This window comes from Phodopus roborovskii, unplaced genomic scaffold (assembly GCF_943737965.1).
Source record: "Phodopus roborovskii unplaced genomic scaffold, PHOROB, whole genome shotgun sequence".
Lineage (NCBI taxonomy): Eukaryota > Metazoa > Chordata > Mammalia > Rodentia > Cricetidae > Phodopus > Phodopus roborovskii.
The window spans coordinates 2,598,915-2,623,205 of record NW_026126597.1 but is presented as its reverse complement, the minus strand read 5'-3'; the positions used below and the strand labels follow the sequence as shown (position 1 = coordinate 2,623,205).

Genomic DNA, 24,291 nt, shown 5'->3' with positions numbered 1-24,291 from the left:
TGAGACATTTCTCTTACCCTAGATACTGCTATCATTATTAAAATTGCTGCTCTTTTATGCACTTGATGAGGAGGGAAGGGATGTTAGTACAGAACCAGTTATTACTCATTGTAGGTCAAGTGCCTGGCAAAAGCAGGGGTCCTGTCCTAAGTATTGAATGAATGAATAAATGAATGAATGCGTGAATGAATAAAACAGAAGGTGAAAATGCATCACTTCTACACATCCTGATATTTTTACATTTTTTTCATATGCAGGTGTTTTCTTCTTTGTTCTCTTATGTTATTCCCCAAAGTGAGAATAAGGTAGGGAACTAATAATCTCAACTCTGTTGTAGACCTCTACCGACCCATGACCATGAACTAGGCAATGTGTAAGATGATTGGCAAATTCAACATGACCTTACATTCCAAGGTTTGTATTTTTAATCATAACAGTAAAATGGATTAGCATCTTGACACACACAGGAGTTTCCAAAACTCTAGAGAGGCTGGGTAGGTCCTGTCATGTTCTCCTATTGCCCTGGGAAAGCAATTAAGTGAACGAGGCACAGTGCTGGCAGCTGGAAAGTTGGCAGAGTCCTCAAGAGGAGGCTGGGAAACACTGTCAGAGACGCAGAAGATGGATGGAGCCTGCTTATACACTGAGACTGATGCACAAATGGAATCTTGCCCACTCCAACTGGCCTTTCTTCAAAGGTGTCATTGACAGATGAGTATCTAAATGTTTTTGTTTTAAAAAGAAAACAAAAAAGAAGCAAGAAGAAAACCCCTTTCTACCCCCAAACTAGCATACACAGCTAATGAACATGAATGTATCAGGTCAGGCTGTGCAAGGCACAGCCTTTCAAGGAGGTCTTTAGGAACTATTTGCAAAGTTGTACACCTTTTCTTCTAGATATGTTTTAGCTGCACACAAGGATTTCATTGGGACCCCAAATTCCTGATGGTCGGCTGGATCCCATCTGCCACCAGAGACCTGCAAATGGGGGCGAGGGGGAGGGCATGCCTGCTCACAAGTCCATCTTCATCTGCCAAAACAAGACTGCCTCTCCAACTAAAAAGGCCCCCTTAATTTCATAGCGGTAAACAGCATCTGACTAATGTGAGGAAAATACAGAGTGGAATGTTATAGGGCCTCATCACCCAGTGACTGCCATGAGAGTTGAGGCAAAGTCCACGGAAGCAGGAGGTGCACCAAAGATTCTGTTCTGCTTTGGGAGACAGAAGGGTCCCCCTGAGGTCATTGCCATCATGGGGCTGCATCCACAGCCATCTTCAAGATCAAAAGTGAGGCTGTTTTATTTCAAGTCTTCCAAACACAGTTGGGAAAAGGAGGTCAGTAGTTACCAACTTTCGAAGGGTCAAACTAAATACAGTTCCCTGGATGACCTTGTTTCTTGGCATAGCTTTATAATTATCTTCTGAGTATGAAGACCGGTTGATACACACTTAGAAAGCAACAAATCAGAGATACCTTTCCTATCTCCACAAGGTGAGCCTAACTGTGACCTTCCTATGGTCTCTGGCCAGCTATGTAACTCAATAATAGATCAGCAAACCACTTGCAAAGTATTTGGTCCCTGTTAGGTTAGATGCACAGCTTCTAGTCAAGGCCTTATTCATTTATAAAATAGTAGATATTTGCTCACATCTGAATATACCTTCTAAACTTGGGCTGGGTCAGGTGACTTCAGAAAAGACCTCAAATGCCCTTTATAATCACTGAATAAAAGACCCATGGGAAGGGTTTTAAAGAGAAATTTTGAACCAGATAGGCAACTTTGGCTTGGTCATGTCTTGGACAGCTGTTGTCTATGACCCCGGCACCCAGGAGATAATGTGCCTCCAGAAGTAGCTGGCTGGAATAGCCCAGAGGTAAGCAAGTCTAATGTCCTTTAAGTAAAAATAAATCTTACTGAGCTAAATGACCCTGTCTCCTGCTCTCCTCAAGGAACATGAGGCATTAAGTGACAGTATTTGAAGACAGCAGCCATGAATCCTCAGAGCCCATATCTGCTGGCTGATTAATTATCGGTCTGCCTAGTTCAAGATAAGCTGCAGGTCAAATACATAAGACTGTCTTCCTTGTCATATCCAATAACCGAAAGATAACCAGAGTGGCTATCCCCAGATTGTTCAGCCCCTGCTAATATAATTATGATGCACAGGCCCTGTCAGGCAGAAAGTGGAGGGGAAAGCTGTGGTTCCCAGGCAAAAAGCAAGCACTTCAGTCAGCTCTGCTCCTCTGTTCCTTTTGGCCCCCTTTCCACAAATTATCCCAGCATGCAGAGACACAGGCACGATGTTCAAAGTCACTCTGAAGTACAACTGCATGAGGAAGGCCGCCCAAAAACAAATGACTCCCTTTGGTAAACACAGTCCAGATCAGGAGAGTGCTTGGCACATATTGCCCATCCATCAACCAATGGATGCAGAAATAATGTAGTAGGAAGGGACCACGTGCCAGGCATGCTCTTAAGGCTTTATAGGAGAGCTATGGCAGATTCCAGACCTTCAGTGCAGACATCACTAACCAGCACTTTTAGCCAGCCATAGGTGATTACTGGAACTCCTATGAGATGAAAGCAGTGGAAAGACCAGGAGAAAAGGCTTCCTTGACAACCCAAGACTTAATTGCCAAATGTTTTGGCTTTCCTCTGCTTGCAAACCCAGCACTTGCACATATATCTTGGTCTCTGAGAATGCTACATTTCAGCTTGTGTGTGTTAATACATGAAAACAAACCTATAAGTTCCTTGCATGTCCATCACCATCCTAACAGTATTTTTTCAAGCTGTTAGGGAATGCTCACTACATTTTCCAACTGTTTCTTCTGAGCTTAGATTCAACAGAAACCCTGGGAATGATTTCTGCTTTTGCATGCAAGCCCATGAACCTTTAAAACAATTGGTTCTTAACCTTCTTAATGCAGCAACCCTTTAATTACAGTTCCTCATATTGTGGTGAACCCCAACCATAAAAATATTTCATTGTGACTTGTAAACTGTAGTTTTGCTACTGTTGTGTATTGCAATGCAAATATTGATATACAGGATGGTCTTAGGCGACCCCTGTGATAGGGTTGTTCAATACCCAAAAGGGTCACAGCCCACAGGTTCAGAAATGCTGTGCTAGCTAGAACCTTAGTGTGAAGGAGAGATGAAGAAGAAATGTTGCAGGTTTACTCTTTTTGAAACCTACATTTTGGAGGATGAGTGTGCTAGACAAAATAGAAGCCCTGAGCATATCACAATTGCCAACTAAAATCATTGTTTACCTGCCACCACAGGAGATTTCCGTTCATCCAGGAGCTGGATGGAGGTACTTGCTGTTACCACATTGCTTTTGTTGACTGTTCCTATAGAAAAAAAAAAACTCATCATAGTAAAAAAAGAAAAACAAATGAAGAGTTCTGAAGTCCAGAGATAGAGAACAACCATAGCAGCCTGTGGCCATTCATATACAAAGTGTGCTGGGACTCTGCTCCCAGAGTCTAGTATGCTGTAGGATGTGGATACTCTGCCATTGTTTCTAGAAGCAACATGATGAGTGTGGCCACCTGCTCTGTTGAGAATCCAGTTCTTCATATTGAAAACATTGGCTACCATGAAGACCACAGGTTTGTAACCCCTGGGTATTCACTGAAATGTTTACCCATGTTTGTGGTATGATTTATGTTACTGCTGTAAATAAGGCCACATGAAAGTGAATCCTGAAGCTACAGTAAGTTGACTGCTATAACTCTGATTTGTTATATAAATTTTAACTGGTCTATAAACATGGAATTTTAAAAAGATTTTCTAGGCAAAACACTCTAAATGAATGAAAGCTTTATTCAAACTCTATTAATGTGATAAAAATTGAATGCAAGTATTGACTTCCTATTAGTAAAAACAGTTTCAATATCCATCAAGTATAATTTATGAGCAGGAATGCTGAATGCTCAGTTCAGCTGGTGTCTGCCTCAGAGAAAGGAACTCAATAAACTTGAGTTGAATGAAATCTACTGAATTGAGAACCAGGCAATGCAAACCAAAGCTGGAATAAACTCATGACCAAAGCAATTAAGAATTTTCTTTTAGACCAAGTCCAAATAGCCAGACTGTCCCTGAGTATTCAACTCTAGGAGCTTCACCACCATGGCAGGCACCTGGTGGTTTTATAGATTTTCCTTGAATCTAAAAAAAAAAAAAATCCAAGAGAAAAGTAGCCAGCAAATCTTCTAATATTGTACATTATTTAAAATTTTACCACAAATGAGGGTAATTTCTCTCATTATACAGTCAGATTAAATGTTCAATAAAAACCTGTTTCCAAAACTAATTCAAAGACAATTTTTTTTAAAGATTTATTTTTATTATGCATACAGAGACTGCAGGCCAGAAGAGGGCACCAGAACTCATTGCAGATGGTTGTGAGCCACCATGTGGTTGCTGGGAATTGAACTCAGGACCTCTGGAAGAGCAGTCACTGCTCTTAACCCCTAAGCCATCTCTCCAGCCCCTCAAAGACAATCTTAATTAAGCAGAATTGATTCCCCCCCCAAGCATAATTATTGTAGAAAACACAGAGAATGACAAAGTATCTTGGCAAAAGAGGTCATATACCCATGTGAGCATGCATGCAAAGCAGTTTAGGGACACTAGAGTCCCACCGTGCAAGTTCCCATATTATTGGCTTGATGACTCCTAGCTAAGTATTGTTTTCTGCCTTGTAGGATTAAGGTAAAGGAAGGTGAAATGAAATTAAAATGCTATTGTTGGTAGGTTTTAAGTGGAACTGAAGAGTTCACTGTGTTCTGGTTGACATGCCCAACCAGAAAATTCTGTGCAGAGAAGCATGAATAAAGAGCTCTAGAACCTGGAAAGCACACAGGAGAAACTGTTCAAGTATCCAAGATCAGAGTCACATAGGAACAGAGAGTGTTCAAAACCCTCACACTAGAATAGTACCTACTAGCTATGCTACTGGAAGCCCTTATGAAAATCTCATCAATGATATTCGACCTTTCTTTTAGTCTCTCTTTTAATGAAGGATTCTGATATATAGTATGTCCCCCATTGGGCTTATGCTTGTCACAAGGTCCCCATTTGAGGGTATTGTTTGAAAAGTTTGGAACCTTGAAGAGGTGAAACTTGGCTGGAAGATGGAAGTCACTTGTGGAACAGGGTTTCAATTAATGGTCTGGCCCTACTTCCTATCTATTGTTGCTTCCTGGCTATGGATATAATTTGTCCATCTGGCCTACAACTCCCACTGCTTTGCTTTCCCTGTCATGATGGAATGCATCTCCTCAACTGCAAGCCCAAATAAGCCTGTCATTCCTTAAAGTGCTTTCATTGGGTATTTTGTTGCAGACCAAGAAGAGTAACCTCTTATTGATGCTTCCCATTGCACCCATCTACATCAGACCTCTGCATCATGTCTTCTGTAAATGCCAGAGGCATTCTGTCTGCAAACATTGACATTCACAGGAATGAGAAAGCATCAAGAGTTACAGAGACAGGTGACACCAAGCACTGTGGAACTTTCGTCAAGGTTGACCTAGGATTGTTGGCAAGAGGGTGACATAATATAGGCCCTACTATAAAGTGCTACAATTGAGAAAGTTTTCCAGAGAAGTCCAATGAGAGCTTCTAGAATGTTCCATATAGAGCCTTCTACAGACAGGATACTGAAAATTATAAAGCCTGAAATGACAAAATAAAAACAAAACAAAACAAAAACCAAAAAACCCCACAACAAACAAACAAACAAAAAAAGCAAAAAAAAAAAAAAAAAAAAAAAAAAAAAAAAAGGAGCAACTGAAGTGCCCATTGTGTCTTCCATTGAACACTGCTTAAAATAAGTCAACACTTGGACACTTGGATTTCAGTGTATGTGAGGGGAAGGTAACTTTATTTTTTTTTTCATAAAAGTTCTTCGTTATATGGATCTCATTGGTCACCACATCCCTCAGTAAGTGACTGAAGAGTATACAGGTATACAAAGCCTTGGTCCTGCTGGGTGTGTTGGTATACACCTGTAATCCTAGCTCTTAGAAGGCTGATTACCATTAAGTTCCAGTTATCCTGGGCTACATTGTGAGTACAATTCAGCCAGGGAAAGCAAGATCTTAGCAGAGAGAGAGAGAGAGAGAGAGAGAGAGAGAGAGAGAGAGAGAGGTATGTCTGAAGAAGCCTGAACTTTCTTTTACATGGGAATTGAAAGCAAATTGAGAATTTTGTCCTCAAATTCCATAGGATGCTAAATGTCACCTTTGTTTCCTAAAATGCCCTTTGCACCATTTGGCTGAGAAAAACCTCTACTTACTGCATTGGAGGCTGTCGCTTGAGCTCAGACTTGGCCCAATATTTCAATATTCTGCACTGGCTCTGAAGACTAAACTTGGCTGCCCTCAGGATTCAGGCAAACCCCCACAATGGCCCGTCAGCAAAGTGAGTCAGAAGGCACCCTGTCCTACCTGTACTGAAGGGGATAGAGTAAACAAAGCTCCCTGGAATCTGTTCAGCAGCCCGTCGGTACCAAAGAGGGAAATGGTCCGCGTTGAAAATGTTCTCCTTGTCTCCAGCCTTCAGAAAGTCCCTGAAAACAAAGCAGAAGGGTGTTTTACCTCAAGGTCAAGAAGCACACCATCTATCCAAGAGCCTTGGTCAGGAAAAGTCCAACTTGCCCTCCTTGGCACAGTGGAGACCAAGTCAACACTTGACTCTAAAACTCCTTTGTAGAGTCTGGCAGTCAGATTCTTAGAGTGTGTCTCCACTACCAGGGAAACTACCAGGACAGGTGTAAGGGAGGGGAAAGTGGCCCCCTATTAGGACCTTTAGATCCTTCTTCTTTGCCTATGTTTGTTCCTTCTCTCTGAGCACAAAGGATGGCTCCAGGGCTTTCTGTGGAGAAAGCCTTTTTTTTTTTCCCCTGGCCTCCTTGTCCCTTACCCATGGCATTTCTTTCTAAGGAATATACCATTTATGTATATTCTCTTTTCCATTGCATTTTCTCAAAGTCAAAAATCATTCTTCTTATTTTATTAAAAATTTACTTTTAGTAGATGCCTAATGTGTAGAGCTTATGGAGTACACCAATGATTTTTAATCTGTGGATCTATTATAGAAAGAGTCAATTTGTCACATTCCCACAGTGTGTGTGTGTGTGTGTGTGTGTGTGTGTGTGTGTATTAAGAATTTGTTGATTACAAAGTTCCAAATATATTGCAAAGTATATGTCAGAAATTGTCTCTAACCCTTGTGAATCTAGACACAAGACACATATAAGCTCTTGTCTCACTCAAGGCTCTGAGCCACTTGGTAACATGGCCTTCTTTTTCTCTGGGCCTAATTTACACATTGTCACATCTCTTTTGCCAAACCTCTGTAGACAGCATTTTGTTTGGCTTTGTGCATCTCTCTAAAGAGCGTTAAATATATAGTCATCACAGTGGCTAGCATTCCTTGTCAACTCAATACCTAGGAGGCAAGCTCTGGGCACAACTGTGAGTGATTGTCTAAGATTACCTTCTGAGAATGTCTATAAGGAATTGTTTTGGCTATGCTAATAGATGTGGGAAGATCCGTATGAATTATAGGCAGAACCACTTGCTGGACGGGAGAATACTAGACTATAAAGTGAGGAAGGCAAGCTTCATCAATCTGCTGCTCTCTGCTCTTGACAGTGAAGGTAATGTGAATATTCTCCCAAGCACTTAGCACCATGACTTCCCTGACATGATGGGCTGTAACCCAGAATTGTGAGACAAATAAACCTTTCCTTTGTTTTGCTGCTTTTCCCACAGCAGCTTCAAAAGAAATCAAGATGTTTCTCTTTTCCTACAGCTTTGCTTTCTGTTGTGCCAGCACCTGCTAGTCAATCATGGTTGAGAAATATTACCTGGGAATTTATGAAAAAAAAATTAACTCAAGAGTTTTAAATTGTGTGCTAACTTGGTAAAAATTCTTGAAGTGTCATATATTTCACCAAGGAATGAGCACTCTTTTTTGCTAGCATATGCATACTGTATATATTACCTGCCCATTGGTCATTTGATATTTATCTGTGATCCAAGTTGACTATAACGACAGTGCTTGTGTCCAAGTGACCCTTACCTAGTGGTCCCAAGCTACGCTCCAAAGCCTACACTATTCAGCCCATATCACCTCAGCACTCAACAGTAAATCATCTTATCTCAGGTTATCCTAAGGAGAGCAAACGATACAAGAAGACATTTTGAGAGAAATGATTGACATCTGTATAACTTTTATTATACTATATTGTTATAATTGTTCTATTCATCATTAATTATTATGGTAATTACCAACTATGTTCCCAGTCTAAAATTAAATTTTTTCAATAAATGTAGAAGAAAGGCAATATATAGGGTTTGGAGCTATCTAGTTTCAGATTCCCACTAAGAGTCTTGGGGCTTCTCTCCTAGGATGAGGGGATTTTTGTCCTGAAGTTCTAATGAGTGTTTGTTGACCTGACCTTCCTCCAGGGAGCACAGTCACTCCCCAGCCTCTGGGCTCTTTCTGCTGATGGATCACTCCTGAAGTGAGGAAATGATGGCCTCACTAATCCACTGTTTGCAAGCATCCTCAGGAAGAGACCTCAGGGGGCAAAATCTAAGTATGGAAATGGTCATCACTTGGACCTGTAATGGCTCCATTTGCTGCCATGGACCATGGCTAGAGCTTGGTGGTTTCATGAACTTTAGCATTCCATTCAGAAAAATCAGCCTTTAGTTTTAGGATGTGACTAGTCAGGAGTCTCTTAATTTTTACCAAGAAGTACATACCATTCCATTGAAAGAAAACACCTGACAGGAGAGGCCATCCTCTGATTCCTAATTCTGAACCTGGTGTCCCTGCAACTATACTAGCAGGCCCCAGTCTTCTATAAAGACAGAAACATTGTTCTTCTCAATATCCTCAGTCCTAGGCATTAGCAAGCACTCCATAAAGTGTTTAACATCACAGGATAACTTTGATCGCACATGCAGCATTTGAAATAATTTTCTTTCTTTAAGGTATTTCCAATCTGCATAAGACCAAACTAGACTCCCTTAATATAGGTGACAATGGTGTAACTGGGACAATATAGAGGCCACTGGCAGTGGGTCCAACATCTATCTATCTATAACGCACAAGCTGATTTAGTGGGGCCCATTCTATATGGAGAGACACCTTGCTCAGCCTAGACACAGGAGTATTGGGGTGGAGAGGTGCCTTGGTCCTTCCTCAAAAAAATGATGGGACAGACTTAGTAGACTCCCTAAGGGAGGGCTTACCTTCTCCAAGGAGCAGAAGGGGGAGAGGTGAGGGGAGCAGGAAGAGAGGAGAGAAGGGGAACTGGGATTGGAATATAAAAATAAATTAATAAAAGAAGTATTTCTCCTACTCCCTAAGATTCCCTCAGTGGTAGGTATTGACTAACTTCCTATGTAAATGACCCATTGTGTTAATGTTGACTTGCCACAGTCAGTTTGCTACAACTTTTGGTATAGCAGCTTCCATCTGCTTACTGACCTTCACTAACAGCACCCCTTTCCAGAAATATACCCCTGAACTATTTAAAAATGATGAAATTGCCCTCCTCTCCTTCAGAATATCAAATCAGTCAGCAAGCATCCACTGTGGGTCTTAGCAATGCCATGGATTTGGAACTCACTGTGGCAGGTATGACTATTTTAGTTACAGGGATTTGATTCTCACAATAACCAAAGGTGACTATGACCTGTGTTTTCCATGTGATCTGAAAAGTGGCCCAGGAGTGAAATGTATCAGGTAGTTGGACACTTTCAAGTGTGGGTCTGCTGTCTATCATGTCCACCTAACAAAAAGGCTACCAGATTAGCAAGGTGTGAGATTTTATTGTTGCCAATTGCTTGTTTGCTTATTTTTGTTTCTTTAATGATTTAATATAGCATACTTTTATTATATCCTTTCCTGCCACTCAACTTCTTCCAGATCCTACCATCTCCTTACCCATATAACTTCATGTTCTTTCTCTTTTAAATAGAAAAATGACACTAAAAATCATGGAGTCTGATTTATAATGGTCAACACCTCCTGAGCATGTGGCTTGTCCTGTAGTATGATTGATGTATCTGGTGTCACTCCAATGGAGAAAATGGATTTTCTCTCTCTCAGTGGCTATCATTTAGGAATTGCTTCTTAGCTAGGGGTAGAACTTGGTGCCCATTTCTACTCCATATCTTTTTGAGTCATTGGTTACAGGGGTCCCCTAGACTCTGCTCAAAATGACAGGATATTGCCAAGGCTATTGGTTACTCTCCACAACTTGAGGGCAAGACCCTATTGCTAAAGACACTATGTAGTTTGTATGGCATAGAACATGAAGAAACCTGGGAGGTTCTCAACTGGAAGCTTCACTCCTACTGGGTAGCTTTCATAGGTTCTATACATGCTACCAGAAAGAAAGAGTAATCATTAATCTCACACAGGTCTGAACTCTGCAAGCTATAATAATGACCTGCTTATAAGATCTGCCCACTGGTACAATAATGGCACACATGTTAGGGGAATGAGCAAACACTTTGTATCAGATTTAAGGCCCACTCCACAGGATGAAACCTATACCCAACACTCTTAATGAGGCTAAGAACCTAAGATTATGTAGGCCATGGGCCCAGAGGAAAACCTATTACTATTAGTATCCACTTGTTTTCATATCATCACTAGCAACAGTATAGTCTTCTTCTCTAAGAAATAGAAAGTCGATTTCTGCCTTTGCTCATTTCTCTGGATCCTCCCCAGAGAAGGCAATGTGAAGCTCAATATTTCTCATTCTTCCTAGAAACCCGTTTTGAGAAAAGGCCATGTTTGAGGGTTAAGAGCTAACGGGGGGGGGGGGGTGCTTTAAAAAGTCAAGCTTCAAACTTAACTTCCAAAAAAATGACAGATGTGAGCTCCTAAAACAGAGAAAGTCCTTGAAGAAGAGTCAAAAGCCAATCTTGCCAAACATATAAAAATGGACCCATCTGCCATTTGCTAGACTTGGCTGGTGCCAGGGTGCCATCTATGGGAAGAACAGTGTTAAACCGGACTTTGAAGACCCCAAGGGTCAGAACCCCTCAAACTCATGACCACTGTGTGGATTCACCACTCACTGTCATTAAAGGTCTGGTGTGTGAGGTTTTCTGGGGAATCTCTGAACTCCATCAATTATTAAACATATCCATCTATGCTTAATCTTAGGCCCCATTTGTCCCTGAACTAATAATGGGCCCATATCAGAGAAAAGAGATTGAGAAAAAGATTCAGATTATGGACCCATGCAGGTGAAACACCCATCTGATGATTATGGGATGGGAACTCCTGATGTATTTGGGCTAAGCATGACTCAATAAGCAGCTGGAGGCTAGATTCAGCGACTGTTTAGTCCCTGGTCCATGAGGTCTCTTGGGAGCTACATGGAGACAATGTCAATCCTGGTACCTTCCGAGAGCCCATCTCTGGGTGAAAGGCTCTGTGTCCTCTCAAGCTGTGCATAGAGGCACAGAGGTTTATTGAAACATAAAGAAACAAATCAGGAGCAGACCTGAGACCCTGGGAATAATTCCTGGGAAGAGCTTCAGGACATCTGAGTGCCCTCATCATGAGTCAGGAGCCCAGCACGTCTCTTCCTCCAGCTGTTCCCCAACAGCTGGAACATCTCCCAAGCTAAGTCCTACATGACTCACCAGACAGAAGAGAACTCCAGGACAGTGGACAGAAGCCAAGGACTTTGAGGAACAAAGGGCTGTGGAAGGGCCAACTGACAGGTGAACATGTGTACTGGGGGCCCCCATAGTGGAAGGGAGAAGAAGACTCTCAGCAGGCCTTGGGTGGCCTGAACCTCAAGAAATGAAATAAGCCCCCTTTGAATCTCAACTTTGAGTTCACTGGGCCCTGCAGGGGGACCTGCCTACTTACTGATTGGTGAGCTGTTCGGCCCCCACAAACAGGTTGATTCTTGAGAGGCCTGTGCGAGTGCCGAGGAAGGCGACCTCTACACCCTTGTCAGAATTCCTGAAACAGAACAGCAGACATCAGGGAGTGCTTCTAGACAGTAAGCAGATAATGGCTTTTACATTTCAAGACTCACGGAATGTTTGACAAAATGACAGCTTTGAAACCTGAACTTTAAAAGTCACCAGGGAAACTCACACAGGCGAACATGCACACATCCACACATGCACCAAGACCGGACTACTCTCATCCTTGACACAGCTTGCATGAAGAGACTTTCAGGAAAGATGAAGGAATCCCCTGCTGACAAATACAGAATGGGGGCCGGGGATGATGCACTTCCAACCATCAACACCTCTCATCTCAAGGTTCTTGGTACAAGCATAGAAAGAGTAGCCTGAGACTCAGAGGAGACATGGGAAGATGTACATGGGGTGTGTTTTTACTGTGAGGCTACCGAGTGTATTTCTGGTCTGAACACTGTCAGAGGATCATCTCTGTGGAAGGAAACAAGGAGTAGAGCCACTGAACAGACTGTGTGGTATCCGTTTAGCAGGAAAAGAATGTATAGCTTTGATCCCAGCACAGACCTTATTCTCAAAACCATTCTCAAAGAGATTAGTGAAATAATATTTATGAAATATTCCTCAGAAGACTACATGTGCTAGGGGTTGGTCTTCAGGTGGTGGTGCTATTTTGGGAAGCTTTGGAAACTTCAGGAGGACATACCTAGCTGGCGAAAGGAAATTGCTAGAGGCAGAAGTTGAGGGGGATTCTCATCCCTGGTTCCTCCCACACTGCTTCTCCTATTTATCATGACAGGAAGAGCTCTTCCCTGCCACAAGCTCTTGCCACCATGATGGCCTGCACAAGCATATGGGGCCAAGTGACCAAAAACTAAGCTCTGTGATACTGGGAGCTGGATCTCTTTGCTCACTTTGCTTGCTTTTGTCGGACTTTCAGTTAAAGTGATGAGAAAGGCAATGGATACAAATGGCTCCTGCCACACCCATTAGAGAGTGCCATGCATAGAAACCCCAGCAACTGTCATTGTAAAGGGCACTTGTCATAATGGTGTTTCATCTCCCAGAGCATATTTAGTGTCTGAACATGTTCTTTAGGAGATTTCAACATGTAGTTGTTCGTGGAGAAAAGGAAAAGTCCTTTCTCACAAACCGTTTTTCCAATACACAAATTATGAATACAATGGTAATTCTTGTGCTGTTTCTCTGTCTTAGATGTTAGTAGCAACTTGTTCCAAAGCACTGCCTGGGTCATTTTCAATATAAGGTTTTGGATCTCTTTGTCTTTGACAATAGACAAAGTGGCCAGTACTACCTTTAAGTATGTGGGGGGAGGGGAATAAAAACCAAGACAGTGCTTCTGGCTCTGTTTGTAGCCTATACCAAATTGGAAGGTTGTCCGAACAGTACACATGCGGACAGCAGGGCAAGCTACCATGTAAGAAATCTGTAGCATGTGTGAGGGATGAGTCAGCAATCTTTCTTCCAAATTCAGAGTTTCATAAGACCCTAAGAGAAACATTTACATATTTGTGGAGAAAGAAGCCTTAGGACAAGTTTTGATTTGTTCCCGAGCTTGTAGGGAATATAAGCTATGCAGGTAAGGGGGCAGTCCAAAGAATAATGGCAGTGGTGTCTCTCTATGGAGCCCCAGCCTCACGCTCAACTGTTCACCTGAAGTTTCCCCTGGTAACACTCCAGCCCCAGCATCTGGAAAGGCTCTGGTAGTGTCTGGCCAGCATCTGCTCCTCCCTCCTTATCTTCTACCCTGGAAAACAGCACTATCTTCCATGTGTCTAGAGGCTCAGCCTCTATTGGTTCACACCACAAACCACCAGCAGGTCTTGGTGTGGGGTGGAGGATGGCAATCTCTGAAGCAGGCATACGGGGGCTTCATCTCTTGGTGCCCACTGCCCTGGTGTGTATGGCAGATACCTGAGTATTGCCGAGCCTGGGCCGTGTTCTTACCCCATTGCACTGTTTTATAAAAACAAAAGCAAATCTCTTTGTCCTAGTCCTTTCTTAAAAGCCTTTAGTGATTTCCCAATATTCTAAATATCTCTATACCATGGGTTCAACACCCACTACTGCCAAAATAATAATAATAATAGGAAAAATATTAATAATGATACTAAATTAAAAAAGAAATTCCCAAACCTCTACTGTGACCTTCAAGGTCCAAAGCTACCCATCCTGCTGCAGCAACTGTTGTCATCTGATATCACCCACTTCCTGCCTCCATGCTCTTGCAGAAACCTCTAATTCTTCAAAAGTATGGGGCATTTCCTCATCTAGTAGCTCTGAGTCTTGCTAGTTCATCTCCCTGAAGTTCCCCTTGCCCCTTGACTGGTGCTGCCTCTCAATGTACACTAGGTCTGTCATAGTCTACCTGCCTTCTTGCCTTCACTTCAGTTATCACAAGTGAAGTGACTCATATCCCATAGAAGGCATGGGGCAATCTCATCTGTCTCTTGTCTGGGTCACCCCTGCTTCCCAATTGCACACACCTGATGAATGAATGAATGAATGAATGTTATGAAAAAGTGAACAATAGATGTAATAGGAAGGAAGGTAAAAGTAAAGGAAGAAATGAATGAAGACTAGGAGCTTAAAGAGAATTTAAGTCTACACTGCTTGAGGGTTTAGGGAGAGTGAATATAATAATAATAATAATAATAATAATAATAATAATAAGCTTCTAATGCAGTTATAGCCCTAGTTTTTTACATCAACTACTCTTGATTTCCCCCACCTGCACCCCCTCTTCTACTTCAGATATGAAACCACAGAGCAGTAGCTGACACCCCACCAAAAAAAGAGTTACCCATTCCCCAGCCTATTCTCAAGTTCACACCAGTGAAGGGGGGGGCGTGGCAAGGCAGGAAGCTCCTTCCACCAGCTCCCCTTTCAGAAGTGTCACCCTACCTCCACAGACTGAATTTCATGTAATGCTAAAACTCTAAACAAATTCCAGGTCAAGCCCAGGAGCCTGCCATCCAAGCTACCATTCTTCTGTAGCTCTTGTGGTTTGAAGCTTAGGGAGAAATTAAAAAACTTTAACACTAGGATTCTAAAATGGTTAATGGTTTAGTTTCTTAAACCATAACCATATTTTAGAGCTTGTAAGGAAATGTCCAAGAAGGTGGACAGTGGACACATGTAGCCACTTACTCAGATTTGTTGAGGGCCAGGCTGGTCCAATAGGCTTCAATAGGGGCGCTCACCACAGCATCAAAAAGGACTTCTTGGATCAATTCTTTGTCACCTATTGGGAGGGACAAAAGACAAGAAGGCTCTGGCTAGACACCAAAGATGGGCACCATAGAGGTCCATGGGGCTGGTTTGTGGGGTCAGCAGGCTACGTTCTTATAAAGGGTGTTGTTTTATGAGTTACCTTTCCAGTGGCTAAAAGTATGAAACAGCGGATATCTGCTACACTAGGATTACCACTGCACACCAAGCAATGGGACTAGATAGTATCAACCAGAAAGGGTTGGGTGTCCCACATTTGGGCCTTCTGTTCTCTCTCCCCTGAGTTCATGCCAGGGCCAGCAGGCTGAGTCCTAACTTTGGAGATGGGAAGCCGGAACTCCTGGCAAAGCTGCCTCTGGCCCTCACTACAGCCATCACTTGCTCAGCACTCTGTACTCGGCAGAGTATGTGAATGGATGGAATACTAGAGGCACTCATAGTATGTTATTTCTTCCATTTAATACTTTTCTTCTTTTTAATGGAGGGTAATTGTCCCTATCCAAAAGGCTACTGGGTAGAGCTGTGTACAAGATCATGGGAGAGACTTCTTAGAGGCTGGCCAGTACTCAGTTTACCTAAGAGTAAAGAGGATGAAAAGCAAATACGATAAACACTTTCACACATTATCAGAAAGACTATGAATAGGTTGAGATATGGTTAGATAGCTGAATCCTATGGATAAGACAAGCAAACATGACAAGTATGAAGAGTAAAAGGGGGCTGTGCATATATCTGTACATTATACTGTCTTATGTAGTAATCCACACAATATATCAGTGTGCCTACACCCTGAGGGTCTCTTAACTTAAATGTCTGATACCAAAATACCTCATATTTCAGACTTTGGGGGTTTTATAATATTTGGCATGTGTAGTGAGGTGTGAGGCTGGGACATGAATATAAATACAAATTTCATTTTTTCACATATACCTCAAATATAAAATATGCATATACTTGCAAACAACATTTTAAGGTGATCTTGCCCATAGAACAAGTTAATTTTTCTGCCAATTGTAGAATCACTCTTGTTGCTTAAACATTTTTCAGATTGGGGATTTGGGAGTTTTAGATGAGGGATGCTAAACTCTGTATATATAGTTTAATATACAGGATAATGAAAAAAGTGCCGTGCACTGTTCATGGAAGCCTACTTAACCAGTAACAATATGAGTAAAACTCATGAGAATGATAAATGAATACAGGAAGGTCATTCTTTGGGGGACAGACAGGGAACAGGACATGGTTACACAAAGGCTTTGGTACTAACTGATGTTTCTTCCTCAAAGAGTACCCAAAGCATCACAACTATTAGGAAGCTAAGGGCTGATTTAAGAAGCTGAACTCAGAGCTGGAAAGGTGGCTTGACAGTTAAGACCACTCACTGCTCACACAAAGGCTCTGGGTTTTATTCTGAGCACCCACATGGTGGCTCACAGCCTTCTGTAACTCCACTGTCAGGGAACCCAAGGCTCTCTTCTTTGGCCTCTGTGTACACCAGACACTCAGGTGGTGTGTGTAGGTATGCATGTGGGCAAAACATACACACAGAAAAAAAAGTTAAATAAACTTAATTTAAAAATGCATTTTCACAGTATCTCCATTCTTGGATTTTTTTTTTTTTTTTTGATATAGCAATTAACAAGTTCAAAGAAATGAACAACTGGGCTCATCTGTTGCCCATCTGATTCTTTTCCTACCAGAGGATAACCCCAAAAGCAAATCCAGCCCATGAAACTGTCAATGCACAGCTGGAGAGTCTCCACACACCTCTGCTGGCATTGCTCTGATCATTCTATAGGGCACCACATGTCAAGCAGGCTTCCCTTTACTGAAGGGGGAGCAGGTGCCATGCTTCTTCTTGGTGACTCCCTCTGTTGAAGTTGCAGCTACTGAAACTATCTTGTCATGGGGAGGGTCTATTCAGGCCTCAGGGGAGCCTCCGGAAATCCTGCCCTTCAGTGGCTAGGGGCTCCTAGGCCACAGTCAGCAGTCATTTAGTTCTCACAGAGCATTTCCAAGGGACATTGGTGGGAACAGATTAAAAGGCAACAGATGCTGGTGGCACTTTCCACAGACCTAGGTCATAACCTTGCATGAGGTAATTCATTGGCCAGTATTAGTTCCTTGTTTGTAGAAGGAGGACTGGAATAGCTGAGATGTACAGTCTTTGTCCACCTTTATCATTTCCATATTATGCAGCTCTTAACTAGATGGCCTGGGAGTGCAGATCCAATGAGATTAAGAATACTGTGGTCATAAGTTTCATTATTTTTCATGTTTTGCTATAGGAAGAGACTTAGCTGGGTATGACTGACAATCTGTGCAAAGGCAAATCTGCTTTTGAAACCTGAGGCTCCTTAATGGTTTGCAGCTCCTGTCCCTCCCCGTGCCCACAGGCATACTTTGAGAGCACACTCACATTGAAGCAGAGGCTCTTTGCCTTTGAGGTAGAGCTTAATAGCTTCCAGTTGAGACAGATGCCGGTGCTCTGGGTGCAGGTCAGTGTTGCAGTAGGACCTAAGAAATTGACATGGTCCCAAAGGAAAAGATGTAAGTATTCACAGCTTCTCTTCTGCGTATTTGGATCAGGAAAACTGAGTAAGAGGGCATGCAAAGTAGACAACAAAGAGGGCAACAATCTGGAAGCTTATGAAGGGTTATTGGATTCTTACCATTCATCTGCCAAGGACACATCAGGATGTTCTAAGTCATGGAGGCCTAGAAGTCAAGGACAAAGCATTATTAAGAATCACTCTTCTTCCTTTTCCTAGAGACCGGAAATACCTAGGACAGCACTTGTGAGGGAGTGGGTTCACAGGAGATATCAACCCCAAAGGGATATGCTGGGGAACAAGGACTCTGGATGCATGTGAAAAGTCATCCAGAACACTCTCACCATGCTGTGGCCAGTACCACCATATTCTCTTAGTGTTCATCCAGAAGAAAACTCAACCTCCTGAAAATGAAGGGCATTTCCAACAGGATAGATTCTGGAGCTCCATGAAGCCTGAACTTAGAACTGGACCATTTAACTCCTGTATGGTGTTAACAGCTTTACTTCTCCATCTTTTCTTCATGTACAAAACAAGAACGATACAGACCCTCCATACACATAGTTGTGTGGGTAATATTATAGGTTGAATCATGTGAGATTGTCAATATTCCATTATTTTCAACCAGAAAAAAAGGTAGTAGCTACAGAAGGGCTCTAAGTGAAAGTGAGCCCAGTTAAGAGAGCTGGGGTTGGCATGGGGCCTTGGAGTTTCATAGAATACTCCAGAATTCCTGCTTTGTGCTAGTATTTTGATATGGGTTGTTTTACAAAGGGGTGTATGTGTGTGCTGGAAAATTGAACCCTAATAAGTCAGCATAGAGAGGGTAGCAACTTTTAAGAATGGGATTTAATTTCCACTAAACTAGGTAATTGGGTTACTATCCTCTGAAGAGATTAATGTAGTGGTCACAATAATGGGCCTCTTGCTTCCTCAATGTATGAGGAGCCCTATTATACATAGCATTCCTTTCTACCTTTGCTATAGTGCCACAAAGCTACACAATCTTGGACGTTAAGCCTCTAAAACTGTAACAGAAATAAACTTTTTATAAGGTACTTAGCCTCGGGTATTTTAATATAGCAATACCAATGAGGTAAGGCACTGTAGAGACACCCTCTTTCTCTGATCTCAGTGGGTTATCTGCAGAGAAGCATTTTTGAATATGCTTATGTTCTCTTTTGCTATTTGCAATGTTTCAGGAAGTCAGTTTCTCCAATGACTCACTGTACTCCAATCCTTGTCAAATACAGATTTCTATAATGCTAGATGTGCAACATAATATTGCTTAGCCCTATAGGAAGCAAGCCGTTGAACATTGGTTTATCTATCTTGGAAATATTTCATCAGTCTTGGAATTATATCAAATTTCCTATCCAAGAAATATTCTCAAAAACCCTACAAGATGATTAAATAGGATAGTGATTGCTAGTGATTTGTCCCTAGGGCAAGCTTGATGTATATGTATATGTATATATATACATGTTGTACATTGAATATATGTACATGTGTATATGTATACATATATATACACATATTTTAACCCTTTCCCTCCTTCTCTCCCTCTCTCCTTCCCTCCTTCTCTCCCTCATTTCCTGCACTCTTTTCTTCCTCACTTTCTTCAATATTTTTCCCGAGGCAGGAAAAAGTGTGTGCTAGATGCTAGAAACATCCCAACGAACCAAACAACCTGCCTTCGTGGGCTGTAATGGCAAGTGACAGGAGAAACAAGTAATGTTGGGATTTTTATATGCAGCAGTTGATAGTGGCAGGAAAGAATGCAAGGGGGAAAGCCAGGAGGGGAGATATGGAAAGGCTTTGGAGAGCTTTGCTCAGGTTCTACCTATGGTGGCCCAGAAATCTTCACAGAAAAAGTAACTTCTAAGCAAAGAGGCATATGAGGCGTGCTGATGGTAGGGATAGTGTTCACTACAGAAGTGATAGATGCAGAGATCTTGCTGTGGGCTGTACCTGCCCAGGGCTGACTTCAGGGTGTGGATTCTGTTCCTCCTCTCTGCAGGTTATTCTGCCTTCATTTTTGAAGCTCTTCCAGGCTCACAGGGAGACTCACAGATGAGACCCAAGAGATGAGCTTCACTCTCATTTCTTATCTGAGTTCTTGGATACCAAACAAATGTGATTTTTTTTCCAGTTCTTTTTCCCTTCTGATTTTGATCCTTCTGCAAAAACCATACTTGGGGAAGCTGAGATTGATAACATGTACCCAATTTATTTAATAATCATTGAATTAACTATCTAAAAGAAGCATCATGTAAATGGAGGTCTTGAAGAGATACAACATTAGAAGACCAGCTCAGGCTTCGTTCAACCTTCAACACTGTTTTAGGACTTCTAGGGACTGATTCCAGGGTATGATGCTTCCAAGACCAGTGCTCTACCATTGAACTAAACCCTCAGCCCTGATCTCTTACCATTCTGAGTAAAAATTTGCTATTCATCATCTTGGTAGCAGCAGGCACTGGCAAAGCATGTGGAAGACCGCCACAGCACACTCCCTCCCAGAATATGGCTACCATCCTCAAAGAACTTTCCACTCCAGGAATAGAAGAGAACTATGATTAGGCCAAGGCTCTCACAGATGAGAGCTTTTGGCTAGCAGCCTCGGGGAAAGCAGCTTTCCTGGCCTCTTTTACTCGGGGAGCTGACAGGGATGAGTCCTTTTGTTTACAGAGGACCCACAGAGAGAGGAAGATCTGATCTCATTTGTGTGGATAACCAGACACTCGCCCCCTTGCTAAGTATTCAAGCTAATTTGTTGCTTAGTTCTGAATTCTCTCAAGTGATGGCTCAGCCTAACAGCTGTGGAACACACAGGAAGGAGGTAGTAACTAGAAAAATGGTTCAAAAGACTGCAATTTTGTGCAGGAAGAGAGTCAGTGAGAAGAGAGGTAAAACATAAAATAGATGAGGGATAGAAGGAGGGAGGGAGGGAGAGAAGGAGGGAGGGAGGGAGGAAGGCAGACATGAGAAGAAAACAAATGAGAGTCAGGCTAAAGGGAGGGGTACTAGAGAGGCAAATGGTTCACTAAAGACCTCTCCTGCTCTGACCATGAATCAGTGTTGCCATTTCATCTCAAATGGCTTGGCTATGAATTTTATTGCTTCAGGGGCACTGATGCATTCAAAGCTATACAAAGCCCATTGAATTAGAAAATTCTAGAAATTGGAACATGTCTTCTGAGAATGCATCCTTTAGAGTATATCTTGTCCAGGCCACAAGGTTGACTCATGTTCTCTTATGTGTCTTTGAGAAGAGACACCAGATGTTTGGCACTTGGATGGGTATATCCTTACTTCTGTCCAGTACTCAGTGGATCCCTCTACTTTCTCTTCTGCTCTATCAGACATCATGGCTCCTTGTCAGATAAAACCCAGTGTCCGTAAAACACTGCAGAGCCAATCAGCAAACAGACCTGACCCAAAGGCCAGGTTAAACAAGTGTCTTACTCTGTCACTCATAGAATAAGAGCCCTTTAAACACCACACTCACATAATTCCAAGTGTTCACAGAATTGGAAATGGTAACTGCTTAGGATTCATGTGTTGTTGGGGAGGTAAAGGATAATTTCTGTGACAGCAACTTTGTGCTTTCTGATTTGGGAAGACTAAAGTTTATGGGAGTCACTGTGCACCTGCACTTTCTGAACATGGAAGATCTCAGAGCTATAAGATCCTGCTTCTGCATCCCAAACTCTTTCAGTCTTTCCAGTAGTCACAGTTCCCTTGGATGAAGGACAACGCAATGCAAATGAGACCGGTGGTCAGCTATGTTGACAGCAAAGGCTTCCAGATCTTTCTTTGCATTGTTTCTCCTAAGACTTGTGCTTTTACATTAATTTCATTCTTCCTCTAGCACTGAACATGTGAGAAGAATGGTATGAGATTCCTATAATTTGCCTCCAGAACTTTATGGGTAAAAGAATATACCAAAGCCAGCCACCGGCCAGGGTTCCCACTATTCAGAAACCCACATAAAACTGGCAAGAAAAAGGTGCTAAGAGGGCAATGATTTGAGTCAAGTGCCCAAATCACTAGCCAGAGGCTTGAACGTCACACACAATCCCCGGTTCTCTCAGAGCTTGCTCTGGGCCTTCCTCCCCACACCCAAGGATAAGCCAGCCCAAGTTTGTGTCTTACCTTCTTCAATGGTTACATTCCCTCGGAAGAAGTATTTCCCATGGCCCCTGGAGAGCGCCACACCTAAACTGTGCAGAGAAACAAAGCACACCTTGAAGTCCAGGGTAGTGACTGGCATAGACTTGTGGGCTAGCATTTTTATTTTATTTTATTTTATTTTCCATTTTCGCATTTCCATTTCATGTTCTGTAAACAATTTTTCCAACAGTTTACTTTCAAAAACCTCACTGATTATAGTGGGTGTTGGTTTTTCTTAGGCCCAAGCAGCTGCTTCAAAGTCATTTCCGATTGGAAATGCCAGCCGCAATTGGCTGCTGTTGTGTTTGCAAGATTTGTGGCCAACAGCTCGTCCCTCCAGAAAGCCCTCCACTGGATGTCCTCCCAAGGCCACACACCCTGCTCCTTGCTACCACCTTACACACCTCTGCTCTGAACTTAGGCAGAGTCCCAGACCCCAGAAAAACCGACTTCTTCTCAAGAGCAAAACTCCGAAGACCAGTGACACTCCAATGCAGCGCGGCTATATGGCTGGCCTGTTAGCCTGGTCCACTCCCTAGTCTAAGGGCTTTCCCACAGTCTTATTGGCTTGATTTAAATGCCTTTCTGTTTTGGCCTAAAGTGAGAGACTGTTTTTTAAAAACAGTCCCTTCATTTGGCAAAGCCATTTAGTGGCTCATGTGTTCCTTGATTCCTTGGTTCCAAATTGCATTTGGCCATAATCCTTGGCAGTGGGGGACAGTGACACTAGAGTTTACTTTTCAGATTGGTCTATACTGGGTAACTCTCCCTTAACTCTGAAAGATACCAGCTCTGGCACATGAAGTAACCCTACTAAAACAGAGTTGTTGTTTTCTACAAATCACATAACAACATTGAGTTCACAGTGGCAGGCAACTTTGGAATGTTCCATACATATCTGAAAGCAGGCCACAAGGTAAAGTCTATAACAGAGAGACAACACAAAAGGACATTCAGAGAAGCTGAAACAGAAGCACAAGGAGGGGATGAAATGCCACCTGCAGGGTTACTGGAGCATGAAAATAAAAGGTGACAAATGGGTCTTAAGAGGCAGCAAGTGGATGGTGAAGAACCTGGTGACCCTCTGAACTGGTCTCTTCCACCCTTGCTGGGAGCCCCAGAGATTTTTGGGGAGGCAGGGGAAGGGAATGTGCAGCTGTGACAAATGGATGGGCTATTTGGGGTGGGCCTGAACCATCTTCCCCCTTCTAGAAGAAAGACAAAGAGCAGCCTGGGCAAAGCCCCTTCCTCACTCTTTCCGGCCTTTGGGCGGGGTGTTTGTTATCCTTAGATGATGAGCTCTGAGAGGCCAGCAGGTTGGGTACAAACACACTGAAAGGTCTGATGGAATGTCCATGATTATGGTCAGCTCTACCTGAAAGGAGTACCCTTGATGTCTGTATAATAGTAGTCATTTGTCATCACCAAAACCCGTTTCTAGATCGGGGGGGAAAAGTCATAGAGAAAAGAAAACATAGTTAGTCTGCTAGATGACGTTTTTCAGAAGTCAATAAAAAATAAATGGACACACTGTGATCTGGTTAATAATAATACTACATGAATCTTGTTTGAGATAAGTAAAGACAAGAGAGAAATGAGCTCAGCGAAAGATATTTATTCCAAAGAGAACCTTCAAAGCTAATTTTTCACGCTGGTTTGTTTTAATGAAGTGGCAAGAATGTTTGAGAAAAAGGTACCCCTTTGTCCACGGTCTTCTTCACCTCCATGGAGAATTTCCCCGTCTTCCGGTTCACCATGGCATTGCGTAACTAGAATAAGAAAATGAAATTGGGAATTAGTGCCTCCCTGGATTTCCATGTCATTGGATGCCAGGCTCAGAAGTCCTCTGTACACAGTTCAGAAAGGACTCCCAGCAACTCTTCATGCTCCTGAGGATAAGGTTGCACATGGCATGCAGAACTCTGATTTGAGATGCACAAGTGGACCCCAACACCTCTCCTGCTCCTGTACAATGAGAGAGGGAGAACAGGGACAAATGACTTCCAACTCTGATTTGGGGTACAGAAGTGAACCCTTAGGGGTAGCAACAAGAGAGGTCTCAGGATGTTGATGAGTCCAGAGGTCAGAGAATGAACTCTAGACAATCTGCTAAAACTATCAACAAGCGGGAATGTCTCTGGGGGACAAGTTAGTTTTCAAAGGGGGTACTGATTTGTCACAAAGAAATCATTTTTCAAAAGATAATCAAGTTAAAGATGTTTTTTCTAAACAGTAGTTTAAAAGATTGGGGGGCACTGGGGAGTCAGTAACTCTTTTTCCACAGCATGAATCAGCTTCAGATGGTCACCCAATTAACAGC

The 24,291-nt window shown here is 42.5% G+C and overlaps 1 protein-coding gene across 2 annotated transcripts in view; it reads right to left on the bottom strand.

Moving 5' to 3' along the window:
- Positions 1–24,291, bottom strand: part of LOC127236843 (voltage-dependent calcium channel subunit alpha-2/delta-3) — a 775,613-nt gene that overhangs the window by 94,596 nt on the left and 656,726 nt on the right. For both annotated transcript variants that reach the window (XM_051204755.1, XM_051204756.1), the window contains 9 exons: positions 23,669–23,740; positions 23,347–23,408; positions 21,954–22,021; positions 17,916–17,961; positions 17,663–17,760; positions 15,163–15,256; positions 11,933–12,028; positions 6,466–6,587; positions 3,280–3,360 (listed from right to left, as the gene is read on the bottom strand). In XM_051204755.1, the coding sequence (XP_051060712.1) occupies positions 3,280–3,360; positions 6,466–6,587; positions 11,933–12,028; positions 15,163–15,256; positions 17,663–17,760; positions 17,916–17,961; positions 21,954–22,021; positions 23,347–23,408; positions 23,669–23,740 (739 nt within the window). The remainder of the gene's footprint in view (positions 1–3,279; positions 3,361–6,465; positions 6,588–11,932; positions 12,029–15,162; positions 15,257–17,662; positions 17,761–17,915; positions 17,962–21,953; positions 22,022–23,346; positions 23,409–23,668; positions 23,741–24,291) is intronic.